We start from the raw sequence: 13,178 nt of genomic DNA, 5'->3' as shown, positions 1-13,178 counted from the left end.
CCCGCCCGCCCCCGCCCCGCCTCCTGAGACGCTATGAGGAATAACCGGGAACCTGGAGAGCACTGTGGAAGCTGATCAAGTCAGAGGGATGAGACCTCAGACCAGCAGAGCTCATGTCCCCGGGTAGGTCAAGTTCTCCAAGTGGACATTGTGACACCAGCTGCAGAGAGAGACAGCAATGGGCACAGGGGTCATGATCGTGCCTCTAGAGCCACTCAGCCCTACACCCCCGCCGCTGGGGAGGGGAGAGGGTCTGGGAGGGCTCAGATTTTGGGACAGAGTCCAAGCTTTATTAGATTGAAGTCACGAGGGTCAGAGAAGGTCAACATCATTATCGCTTAGGTTCCAGCTTGATCTGGTGGCTGAGCTCTTGAGGGGGCTTAAATTTGGCAAAACAGGGACTTCCCTGGCGGTCCAGTGGTTATGACTTCATGCTGTCAATGCAGGGGGCACGGGTTCCATCCCTGGTCGGGGAACTGAGATCCCACATGCTGTGGCAGGCAGTAAATAAATTTGGCAGAACAGCTCAAGAAAGTGCTTCTGGCGAGTCTTCACAACTGATTTATTATCTTCGCTATTGTTCCTTCTCTGGTCTGATAGCAGTCTTTCGTCCCTGCATTCTTTTGTTTCCTTAAGCTCATTAGTTATTAAGACCTGTTCAAGGACAAACACTGTGGCCAGGCTTACATCCCAAAATGGCTTAGGCCAAAAAATGGCTTCTCTGATGTCAAGAAAGTGTCTGATTCTGTTCCATATGTACCATATCTGCTTACATCCCCTCCCTCAGGCCGGGGTGCGTCACTGGTGAGGCAGCCTGGGGCTGTGGCAAAATGCCCTCCCGGGCTGGGCAGGGACAGACATGCGGGTCATGGCTGGGCTGCTGAGCCAGAGGCTCTTGGGTCAGTGACTTGTTTTTTTTTTTTTGGCCGCACTGCATGGCATGCGGGATCTTAGTTCCCCGACCAGGGATCGAACCCGGGCCACGGCAGTGAAAGTGCCAAGTCCTAACCACTGGTCCACCCGAGGATTCCCAGTGACTTGTGTTTCAACTGCCTCCTTGTCACCAGTTAGAGAGGGCGGGAGTCCTACTGCGGGGAAAGGGGTGGCTGGATGCAGGACGTCTGACACGGACAGATGAGTAGACGGCTCTTTATTAGGCACAAGGACCGACAGCCCCGGGGAGAACGACGCCACAGGCCCTGCAGGGCACTTGGGGCACAGTCAGGAGCAGAGTGTGTGGGCAGCCTTTAGTGACAAGAGGATGAGGTGGCCTCCAGTTCTGTGGGAGGATGTCGCTGACTTGCTTGAATCATTCTGCGGGCTGGCAGGGCAGTGACAGCAGGAGCCCAGCCAGTCCCTCGGTCCCTCGAGAAGGAGGGCCTTGGGCTATCTGACCTCATCGGCGGCAGCTGTGGGGGACCGTCTGTGTTTTCCTAGCGTGTGAGATTCACCCTCATTCGAGGCCTTCACCACAGCTCACATTAGTCACATGCCGTTTGCAAAATGAGTCAGACAGGCCTGGGTTCGGTGCAGCCCAGTTGGGCTCCTGGCTCTTGGCAGACACGGCACCTCTGTGTGTGTACCAGCTTTGTCCTTAGGGACAGTGGTTTCTAAGGTTAGAGGCGAGGGTTAGAGGCAAGGGTGTGTCAGGGTCTAGCACACTCTGGGCGCCCCCTCACTAAGCGTGTCTTGTTAGATTCGGGGGCTCGGGCGCAGGAGTCACCAGGCCATGCTGGGTCCCCTTGCAGCGCTGCCGCCTCTCGTAGGGCAGAGGGCTGTTCTCGCGCCACCTGTCCTGCCCAGGGGCTGCGCACCCACAGCTGCTGTGCTCCTGACCATACTTGGGCAAGAGGCGGTGGCCGCTATTAATAACCAGTGGGGCTGCCAGGGCACGGGGTGGTCTATAAAGCCAGACCCACCAGCCCTGAGAGACTCCTTCAGCCCCCGAGACCTTTAGCCCCCCTGTTGTACAGAGAGAAAAAGAAAAGTAAGTACCGAAACCATCCCCTTGTCCCTCTGCCTGGCCCCACTCTGTGGCCTGAAAAGTGAGACACAGAACAGTGGTGAAAGACATACCCCATGCAAAGGACGTCTGAAACACAGTCTCAGGGGCACTTAACCGGCCCAGGTGGGAGGAGGGCAGTGAGGGGCGGGGAGGAGGAGGAGGGGGCTGGGACTTCTCCCTGATTCTCCTTGTCCTGGAGGGGAGGGAGCCGGGGACCCCTGCCCTGGCCAGGTGACCCCAGGATGCATGTGTGTCTTGCAGTGATGGCCGTGGTGCCGGCTCCTGCGCGGCTTCCTCCCCCTGCCACCCCGACTCCCCTGGTGTCCCCCACCCCACCCCTCGGGGTTTTGCATTTTTGAGGGTCCCTGTATGGGAGGACTTCCAGACCCCTGCGGAAGTGAGCCCTGTTTGCATGACTGAAAGTTGCCTCTGCGCCCCCTCCCCTCCCAGGCTTGTTGAAGAGAAACTTAAAGGGAATGGGGAGGTGATGAGGACATTTCTTGGGCGCCCCAGGCTCCCTCCAGAATGTGCTGGGAGGACTTGGGGGGTGCTCCTGAGTGGCAGCAGAGGGCATATGGCTGCCCCTGTCTGTGCCGGTCAGCCTGCTCCTCCCCCAGGCACCCGCTGGCCCCCTAGTCTGCCCCAAGGATGCCCCCTCAGGCCTGGCAGACAGGGCACCTGAGGTGGAGGCAGCCTTTGGAGGTGACCGCCCTGGCCCTGTTGGGACGTGGGTAGGACAGGCAGAGTAACTGACCCTGAGTGCTACATGTCAAGTAGCACTCAGATGGCCCCTGAGTGCTACTTGACATGAGTGGCAAGTGCTTGGGGTTGGGGGGTTCCTGAAATAGAATGAGGAAAGGAGGGCCCCAGGAGCCGGCTCTGCAGCCTTGCCCCACCGCCTGGAGCCTCTCCCTCCATCTTTCTCCCCCGATGGCTGTTAGGACATTTGGGGAAGGGCCCCAGGGCAGAGCTCTGGTGGGGGGGACTGTCCAGGGGCCCGTGTGAGGACGCTGCGCATGGAAGGTCGCCTGTCTGTATGTGGTGAGCTGGGGTGGGGTAGGGTCTCCCTGGCAGGGCTTCTGAATTGGGGTGGCCTCAGAGGAGCCAGGTTCCAGCAAGAGGCCCGTGGGGTCCCACCAACCCGCCTGGGCCCCCAGCAATCCCGAGGCCCCCACGGAGTGAGCTCCCTGGTGCTTCGAAGATCGAAGATCAGGGGTGCGGGCAGTCCAGGCCCACTTCCCGGGGATGGGGGATGACTTGGCCCAGGAAGGTGTCAGCCGCAGGATGACTAGCACGTGAGTGTGTGTGTGTCATGTGGGTGTGTGTCAGGGTCTGTCCCATCCTGGGCTCTCAGCCTTCTCTGCACATCCAGTCCCACTCGGGGCGCCTCCAGGGTTTTTTTTTTTTTTTTTTTTAATTTATTTTTTAATTTGTTTTTGTCTGCCTTAGGTCTTCATTGCTTCACGTGGGCTTTCTCTAGTTGCGGTGAGCAGGGGCTCCTCTTCGTTGTGGTGTGCGGGCTTCTCTTTGCGGTGACTTCTCTTGTTGCAGAGCACGGGCTCTAAGCATGCATGCCTTGGTAGTTGTGGCACGAGGGCTCAGTAGTTGTGGCTCACGGGCTTAGTTGCTCTGCAGCATGTGGGATCTTCCCGGACCAGGGCTCAAACCTGTGTCCCCTGCAAGATTCTTAACCACTGCGCCACCAGGGGAGTCCTGGGGGGATGGGGGTTTGAGCCAATTCTCTGCCCTTAGTCCAGGGTGTCTCCCCTCGGCACCGCTGACATTCGGGCTGGATTGTTCTTGGCTGTGGGCCCGTCCTGGGCGCTGCGGGGTGTGGAGCAGCATCCCTGGCCCCCACCCCCTTGGTGCCAGGAGTCCCCCAGTGTGACAGCCACAGATGTCCCCAGACGTTGTCCAGTGTCCCCTGGGCGGGGGGCAGAATCGCCCCCAGTTGAGAAGCACTGACCTGAGGTTGTTGGCCTTGAGCATTCCGGGAAGGTGGAGTGCTTATCCCTGGGCCTCACCAGGATGATTTTAGAGGAGGGATGGGGGGCAGGCATTCTTAGTGTTTGTAGCGACGTGCTTTCAGGAAATTCAAGGTTTCCCATCCACAGCAAGGCCATGAAGTTTCCTCTTCCAACGAATTTAGTTAAAATCAATCAAATGAGCGAGACTCATAAAGAAAATTAATAAATAGCATAGTAATTATGGGGGAGTCTGCAGCCCCAGCCCTGTCACGAGGGTGGGAGGAGGACGAACAGCCTCAGAAGGGGCCTCGGAGGGAGGCGCTGGGGGCATCGGGAGCTGGGGGGCCTCCTCCGGGCCCAGGGTTGCAGGGGAGCCTGACGGTGACTGGTCCTGCCGCCAGTCCAGGCAGGACAGTGGGCACAACTGCGTCCCAGGCGCACCAGCCTGGCCTGGAACCCTGTCTCCTTCCTTTGTGGCCTGCGGCTAAGGGACTCCACCTCTGGGAGCCTCAGTTTCCTCAGCTGCGGAAAAGGAGTAGGTTGTACTGGTCACAGGAGCATGGGAGACAATTCCCAGCCCCCACCCCGAACACCGGACAGGGGTCCAGCAGGTGTGAGTGACCTCCCCGGGGTTGGGGGCCGGCCTGGGGCGGGGGGGGCGGGGCGGACCTTGGGCTCCTTGTCCCAGTGAGTTGCAACACCTGCCACAAAAACCCAGCAGCAACGGGCGTCCGAAGCCCAGGGGAGGACGCTGAGGCGCAGGTGGCATGTTACCTGCCCCGGGGATCTCTCTCTAGGAAAGGGCTGAGGCGGCCGGGTTCTGGAGCCGCCCACTTACGCTCTGGGCTGCCCGGTCTTAGGGTGTCCCGTCCTGGGGCCTGGGGAGACCGCCAGGCACTGACCTAGGGGGTGCTTGGTGGATGTGACAGGGGCACATCAGGTTAGTCTTGGGGTTCTGTCTGGGGAGGGCAGGGGCTGCAGGAAATGCACAGGTTAGCCCAGCTGGAGTCCACACTGTGCCCAGAGCTGCCCAGCCAGGGGCAGGTGGGGCCGGATTCACTGGGCCCATCAGGTGGCTGTGAGAGGAGTGAGAGAATCTTCCCGGGATACGGGTACGGAAGGCGGATGGGGCGAGGGTGAGCCGCCTGGCACACCTCCTTGGCTGGAGACGGTCCTGGGTCAGCATTTGACAGACGTGTTCAGATCTCAGCTCCGCTGAGTGACCTTGGGCAGGTCCCTTTCCTCTCTGAGCCCTAGAGAGGCGGGTCATAGAATAATCCGACCACTCAAGGTGGTTGGCCCGATCAGGGTGACAAACTATCTCAGTTGGCCTGGGCCCAGCCTTTCCCAGGATGGGGAACTTTCAGTGCTGAAACTGGGAAAGTGCTGTGCAATCAGGATGAGGTGGTCCCCCATCCCGCTACTGTTCTCATAGTGACCGAGGTGTCTGGTGGCCAGGCAGGGCTCTGGCTGCCCCAGAGCCACCTCTTCCGTGTCCCTATCCCATCCTGGACTATTTCGGGCCTGGTGACCAGAGGATCAGCCTCACCGTGCTCCATGACTGTGACAAAGGGCAGGCCTTGGCAGGCTGTCCGAGGCTCCCTCCACACCTTGCCCCAGCTCCCACCTGCCCTCCAGGACACAGTGGGCTCTTCCCGCCACCCTCCACCCCAGACCTTGCATACACTGCAGCCGTCAGCAGACGCTGCAGGAAATGAGTGATTTCGGCCATGCAGACATGAGGGTCTCTACCCCAGCCCCCCAGCTCAGCTGTGTAGCTTGAAAGCAGCCACAGCTGACACATACTCAAGTAGGCGTGGCTGCCAGCCAAGACAACTTTATTTATAGATGCTGAAATTTGAATTCCATGTAACTTGCATCTGTCACGAAATTTAATTCTTCTTGTTATTTTTTCCCATGACCATTTAAAAATGTGAAGCCATTCTTAGCTCGAGGGCTATACAAAAACATGCAGTGGGCTGGATTTAGCCCATGGGCCATACTTTGCTGCCCCAAGTACTACACACCCAATAAACATTTGTTGAGTGAATAATGTTTAGTGCCCCGTTAAAGCAGGCACTAATTTATTAGTGTGACAGTTACATGCTGTTAGCGAGTATATGGGCATTTGTACATTTTTTTTTGTACATTTTTTATTAAAGTCACAAGTGTTGGAAATGCCACCAAATAAAATAAAAGTCACATTGGGTGATTTTTTTTTTTTTTGGGGGGCTGCGAGGCTTGTGGGATCTTAGTTCCCCAACCAGGGATTGAACCCAGGCCCTCGGCAGAGAAAGCATTGAGTCCTTCTGGACTACCAGGGAATTCCCGGCCCAGAGGACTTTAAAAAACAGCTTTATTGACATAGAATTAACATACCATTCAATTTATCCATTTAATGTGTAAACTTCAGTTTTTGGGGTGTATTCACAGGGTTGTACAACCATCAACTACGATCAGCTTGAGAATATTTTGGGAATTCCCTGGCGGTCCAGTGGTTAGGTCTCTGCACTGTCACTGCCGAGGGCGCAGGTTCAACCCCTGGTCCGGGAACTAAGATCCCACAAGCTGTGTGGCCCGGCAGAAAAAAGAAAAAAAAACTTGAGAATGTTTTATCCTCACTAGGAGCCACCCCCCACCCCTCCCCAGCCCCTGGCAACCACGAGTCTGCTTTCTGTCTCTCTGGATTTGCAGGGTTGGTCCTCTTTTCCCCCTGGCTTACAGGTGGGCATCTTCTCCCTGTGTCCTCACATGGTCTTCCCTCGGTGTGTCCCAACTTTTTCTTATATGGACACCAGTCATACTGGATTAAGGCCTACCCTCATGACCCCATTTTAACTTAGTGACCTCCAAATGCAGTCATACTCTGAGGTCCTAAGGGTCAGGGGCTTCAACATACGAATTTAAGTGTACGCAATTCAGCCCATAATAGTGTCGTTTGCTTTTTGGTTTTGCTTGTTTGAAGCAAGGAGAGTCTTAACAGATCCAAATCCTGCTCAAACATACCAGGACATGGTGTTCTGAGCCATAAGGTACACAGCTTGTCAATGGCCTGGGAGGGATGGGAACCCAGCCCCTCCTGACTCTTGGCCTGTGGGCCCTTTCACCTCTGTTCTGCAGCCCCCAGCAGACTAGCAGATACGGTGACCAACCATCTCAGTTGGTTGGTTCTGAGTGATTTCTGGGGAAGCAGGACTTTCCATGCTAAAGTAAAGGGATGGGAATTCCCTGGCAGTCCAGTGGTTAGGACTCCGCGCTTTCCCTGCCAAGGGCGCGGGTTCAAATTCCTGGTCGGGGAGCTAAGATAGCGCAAGGCACTCAACGTATTAAAAAAAAAAAAAAAGTAAAGGGGAAGTATTTGGAAAATAGGGACAGTTGGTCACCCTACTAGTGATCTTCACTGGGTCTTCAGGCTGGTGGGGAAGGGGCTGCACGAGGCCTTAGCTGAAGCTAGTGCCAGGGATGAGCCCCAGGCCCAGCGGGGCCTCCCGGCTCTGCTGCCGTCCATCTGTCCATCTGCTTACCGCTCTCTCCTTTGTGTTTCGCTCTGTGATGGGTTGTGAGGCCACGGGGGCAAAGGGCAGTGGTGATTGCACCGCTAGGTGATTTCTGTTGGCAGGAAGGCTGTGTTTAGAAGGGACAGCAGCTGAGTAGGAAGCTCCCCCCAGCTGGGGCACAGGAAGTGAGCAGTTTCCCAGGAGCCTGGGACCCCGAGTCCAGGGCAAGACAGGACGTGTAGCGCCGACCTGCTGCCCAGCCTGTTCTGTGGTGAAGGGCAGGGAGCCTTGGGGCACACGGAGACCCCACTCCATGGATGCCACTGCAGGAAGCTCAGAGGGAAGGTTGTGTGGCAAGTGAGGGGCAGGGCTCTGGACACCCACACTCCTCGCCCCACAGCCTTCTTGCCACCGACAAGCATGAAAGCACACGGAACCCTCACTTGCCCCTGTGCCCTGATCCTCCCTCCCTGCATCCCTTCCTTTTCTTTTTATTGAGGTGAAATTTCCATAACATACAATTAATCATTTTAAGTGAACAATTCAGTGACAGTTGGTGCATTCACAATGTTGTGCAACCATCCATCACCTCTAATTCCAGAACATTCCATCACCCCAAAAAGAAGCCTTGTCCCTATCATCAGTCACTCCCACACCCCCCCCCTTCCCCCGAAGCCCAGCCCCTGGCAACCATGAGTCTACTTTCTATCTCTGTGGATTTGCCGGTTCTGGACATTTCATATCCGTGGAATCAGACAGCATGTGGCCTTCTGTGTCTGGCTTATTTTACTGAGCATCATGGCCTCAAGGTTCATCCGTGTTGTACTGAGTGTCAGACTTTCCTTCTTCCTAAGGCCGTGTGTAGATGGACCACGTTTTGTTTATCCTTCCATCATCTGGTGGACTTTTTAGGTTGCTCTCACCTTTTGGCTACTGTGAATAGTGCTACTTTGAATCATTCATGTACAAGTTTTTGTTTGAACACCTGTTTTCAATCCCTTTGGTTATCTTCTCTAGGAGTGGAATTGCTAGGTCATATGATAGTTGTTGTTTTTTTTTCCCCATAATTTCCAAATGTTCAACGGCTTTGTCCAAGACTGTCTACACTTCAGGTTTTTCCTGCCCTTCTGGACTGAGTGGGGTGGGTGGCTACAGTTCCACGGCTGGCCCTGGGGTATCACCCTCAGGTCAAGGGGTACCCTGTCCTCCTCCTGTCTGCCCCTACTCCGTCCACCCTCCCACTCCCCACGTGTCTTCAGTCTCCACGGGAGCCTTCCAACCTCCCTTGGGCAAAAAGAACAGGGTCTGAGGAGACCTGAGTTCAAATACAAGCTCCTAAGCCACTGACCATATCTGAGCCTCAGTCTTCCCATCTGTGAAATGGGTGTATACGATAAACTGCCTCACCAACATTCTAGGGAAGGCTCAGAAACATGTGGTTCCTGGGACAGGGAGTGTGTCCTTACGAGCATCCTGGGTCATGAGAAGTAGGTGTCAGCTCCAGTCACGGAGGAGGCGCCGGGGTGCAGTGACAGCGGGGCTCAGCTAAGAGCCAGGGGCACCCTCAGGCTTAGCTGACCTCCCAGCCGCTGCTCTGGGCCGTGCTGCGCTGTTTTCTGAAAGCTGGCAGGAAATTTCCCTTTTGAGGAAGCTAGGCCCAAAGACCCTCAAGCAGCCATCCAGGGTCACATTGCCATGGATCCAACAGGTGGAGACTGTAACTGCCCAGAGCCCTCGGTGTCGCCCCCCCCCCCCCAATGCCACCAATGCACCAAGGAGATGGGGCAGGAGGGTCCCTCTCAGCACCTCGAACACAACAGGCTGGACCCCAACGATTAAAAAACAGGATCAGGTTTAGTATGTAAGCCGCCATCGAGGTTACAGAAGCATCTCGGGACAGAATGCCCGGGCCCTGAGATGCTGGGCTGTGAGTGGGGCCTCCACTCTCATATGTACAGACTTCCCCAAAGGGAAATGGTCACGCAGTGTCTGGCTGGGATGCCGCCAGCCTGGCCATACTGTGGCCGGAATTGTGTCTGGGTCCCTGCATTTGGGGCTGGGCCCCTCCTCTCGTTCAGAAGCGAGTTCTGAATGTCTTCCAGGACTTGGTGGAAGAGCTCCTCGCGGGACTTCATGCCGTCCAGGTACACTGAAATCAGAAAGGCCACAGTCAGGGGCCCTGGGGGCCCAACTGCGGCCCGGGTCACTGGGGCTGCTGCCAGGAGGCGGGCCGCCAGTTCACAGAGGACTAGAGGACTGCTGGTCAGGAGGAAGCTGGCCTGCAGAGTCAGCCTGTGGGAACAGACCAGCCTCTGGGGCCCAAAGCGAGAGAGACTGGTGGCGAGACTCGAGGAGGGACTTTCAGGTTTCCCAAATGGTCCCAATAGGGAGGAGCTGGCCTCATCTTACTCAGGCACTTACCTACTTCCACGCCATTGGCCTCCATCTTCCGCTTATACTTCTGGTACATAGGCCACACGTGGCCGTCGAAGAGGCCAGGGGGGTCGGGGACCATGTAGCGTCGAGTACTGGGGAGGGAGATGGGTAAGAATGAGCAACACCCATGTCGCCCAAGGGTGGTGCCACAAGCACAGCCTGGGGTGAGGGAACTAGGTCGGAGTGGCACCACTGAGAACAGGGACCCCACTGATTCAGGGGCCCCGTGCTGGGGCCTGGGTGCCCCAACTTCCAGCATTTTCCCCGGTGGGCCTGGGAGATGCCCAGGGTAGGGCATGGGTGGGCCACGTTCTCCAGGCCGCAGGCTATGCGCCTCTGGAACCCAGCACTGGCCACCCAGGTGCCTGCTGCCCATCGGCCTGCAGCTTCAGGGTGGCCATGTGTCCAGCAGGCATCACCCACTTTCCCGGTGCCACCTGGGAATGCAGACAGGGCCCCAGGCTCACCTTCTTCTCCGCTTGCACTCTTCGTACGGGACGGTCAGGAAGTACCGTCGGCTATACAAGTCCACCAGGGGCCTGGCAGGGGTAGGGGACCCGGTCAGTGCCCGTGGGTCAAAGTACACAACCCCCCATGGCCTTGGCCTCCAGGGACATTCCTGGGTGATGAGGGCTGGTTGGGGCGGGGGGCGCGGTTTGTCTGGGCTGATTAGGTTAGGGATGAGTGAGGGGACCGGCATCGGCCAGCCTCCTACTATGCCCGCATTAGCCTCCCACCCTGAGGATGGAATCCTCCCTCTCTCCCAATTTGGATGGGCCCAGAGAGGTACGATGTCCTGCCCAGGGTCACCCAGCAAGGTTGTCTGTCAAAATAGAAACTTGGTGACCTGGGAGGGCCCGGATTGTCCAGGGCCCAGACCTGGAGATGCTCACTTGTAGCTGTAGAGAAGGAAGCCTTCCAGGATGAGGATGTGGGTGTCTGAGGCGTCCAGCTGGACACTGACCCCGTGGGCACGGGCGAACTTCCGGGGGCTGATCGTCCAGGCCTGCACGGTGCTCAGCATGGCCTCCATGTCCAGGGACTCCAGCACTGGAGGCGGGAAAGCGAGTGTTGGTGGGGTGGGGGCCATGGGGCAGTGAGGGCAGGGGGCGTGGGGCTGCCGTCCGTCCTTACCGTCCCACTGTTTGAAGCCGTCCTCCCCAACTGCTATTTGGTCTTGGGGCTGAAACAGAGGAGCCCAAGCCGCGGGCTCAGTGCCCGCCTTCCCACCTTACCCCACCCTGGGGTGACAGCGCCTGGAGAGCCCCCAGTAAGGGTCTGGGTGCCCCTGCCTGCCTCGGCCCCCTGCAGCTGATAGTCATAGGCTTCGAGGTCCCAGGCGGGGGTGGGGGGGCTCCAGGCTGGCATTCAGAGCCCCTCCCCAACCTTGTGACTGTTGGGACCAGGGGTGGGGGGATTTTGCATCTATGATCTAGTTACCCCCTCACCCTCCACAAAGCATCAAGGGCGGGCTCAGGGCCCATTTTGCAGATGGGAAAGTGGCGTTGCAGAGGATAAAGGGTACCACCCAGGTGGCACGCACCCTCTGGGAACCGCAGTTTCCCCATCTGTCCCATGGGGAACGGGTGTGCCGCGAGAACGTGCCAGGCACTCAGTAGGTGCTCAGTAACCGAGATCGCCGGTCCCTCAATCTCCCGACTTGGGTTAGCCCAGGGTCCCCCGGGAGGGGTCTGCTCCCCTGAGTCTCCTTCTCGGGGCTGCCACCCCCCGCCCCCAGCCAGGGCAGCTACCTTGAAGAAGTCATCCTGGTGGATCACACAGCAGTTGGGCAGTGACTTAAGGAGGCTGTTGGTCAGTGTGGTCTTGCCGCCGTTGGTCATGCTGTGGAGAGAGCATACACGTGAGGCCGCCTGGGTCCCCTCTCTGGACCTCTCTGGGTCTGAGGGGCCCCCAGGATCAGACTCAAATCTAAATCACAGGCCTGTAGGGACTTTCCTGGTGGTCCAGTGGTTAGGATGCTGCGGTTCCACTGCAGGGGCGTGATTTGATCCCTGGTTGGGAATTAAGATCCCGCAAGCCAAGCTGCGTGGCCAAAAACAAAACAAAGCAAAACACACAGGCCTGTAAAACAGTAGAGCTAAGAGGGTATTTCTATTCATGTTAGGTCAGAGGAGGCTTTCTAATCAGCCGTTCTGGGCTGCCTGGCCCACAGCCCGCTAGGGCTAGGCACAGGCCTGTGCTCACCTGCCTGACGAGACAGAGAAAGGGGGCAGAGGGTATGAAAACAAACAACCAAAAAAGCGAACAGTCTTGGCTGGGGTCATGGAAGCACTGCCTGTGTTCAGACTCGTCCAGTGTTACTGCAAACCCAGGAGGTGGTGCCCGGAGCTCGAGGAAACTGAGGCCCACGTGTGACTTAGCCTCAGCAGGGCTTTAAAAAAAGCCAAATTGTTAAAGCAAGTGCAAACTGGGGGAGAAAAAAATATTTGTGATAGGAAAACCGGCAGTTCACTGCAAAACCGGGAAGAGATAATCACCTTATGACAAAGGGAAAGGATTATTAAAAAAAGGAATGGGCAAAGCCGGGTGACCACCTCATCCTGGTGTGCCCGGGACGTCTCTGGTTTTAGTGCTCAAAGTCCCAAATCCTGGGGACCCTTCAGTCCCAGGAAGAGCAGGACAGATGGTCACCCTAAGGACTCTGGACTGGGGCCACTGAAGGACAGAGAAGGCTGGCTGTCAGGCCTTTCTGGGAATGAGTGTCCCCTTGACCTGGTTGTCCCTCTCCTAGGCATCAGGGGTGGAAAGCTGGGTGTGGAAGGGGGGGACCTGCAGCCGTTTAAAAGGGCCAGTGGGAAAGGCGACCCCCATACATTAAGGGGAGCAGGTTAGAACATACCTGATGTTAATGTTAATATTACGTTCTGATGTTAATTTGGCTTGCTGCTGAAAGACACACCGTGCCCTCAGGGCCGGCTACAGAACGTGCAGAAATGGAGGGCCCTGGTCTCTATTAGGAATTTCAAGAGGGTGATGGAGCATCAAACCAAGAGGGGGAGGACCCAGGGCGACCTCCCAGGTGGGAGCGGCAAGCCAGCCCTGCTTATGCTAAATGCTTTCCCGAGCATCATCTTAAAAAGGCCTGGTTACTGGTAATAAATCTCAGGGAAGGCAAGGTCCCTGCCTGGGGTCAGCAGAAGTGGCTGCAAAGGCAGGTGCCACACAGTCAGGGGAGTGCCATTCTGGGGACCCCGCAGCACCTGCCCACGTGCCTCCCTGGGGTCGGAGTTTCCTCCCCTTCCCCCGCCCCCC

At 57.1% G+C, this 13,178-nt stretch overlaps 1 protein-coding gene across 1 annotated transcript in view; it reads right to left on the bottom strand.

Moving 5' to 3' along the window:
• Positions 1–9,304: 9,304 nt before the first annotated feature.
• The window catches only part of NMRK2 (nicotinamide riboside kinase 2), a 4,578-nt gene continuing 704 nt past the window's right edge, over positions 9,305–13,178 (bottom strand). The window contains exons 2-7 of the mRNA XM_007460510.1: positions 11,657–11,747; positions 11,040–11,088; positions 10,799–10,955; positions 10,373–10,444; positions 9,891–9,997; positions 9,305–9,618 (exon numbers count right to left, since the gene is read on the bottom strand). Of these exons, the coding sequence (XP_007460572.1) occupies positions 9,416–9,618; positions 9,891–9,997; positions 10,373–10,444; positions 10,799–10,955; positions 11,040–11,088; positions 11,657–11,747 (679 nt within the window). The 3' untranslated portion in view covers positions 9,305–9,415. The remainder of the gene's footprint in view (positions 9,619–9,890; positions 9,998–10,372; positions 10,445–10,798; positions 10,956–11,039; positions 11,089–11,656; positions 11,748–13,178) is intronic.

The sequence above is a fragment of the Lipotes vexillifer genome, unplaced genomic scaffold (genome assembly GCF_000442215.2).
Source record: "Lipotes vexillifer unplaced genomic scaffold, Lipotes_vexillifer_v1.1 scaffold1011, whole genome shotgun sequence".
NCBI classification, from domain to species: Eukaryota; Metazoa; Chordata; class Mammalia; order Artiodactyla; family Lipotidae; genus Lipotes; species Lipotes vexillifer.
Note: the sequence above shows the minus strand (reverse complement) of the source record. Positions and strands in the feature narration are given on the sequence as shown.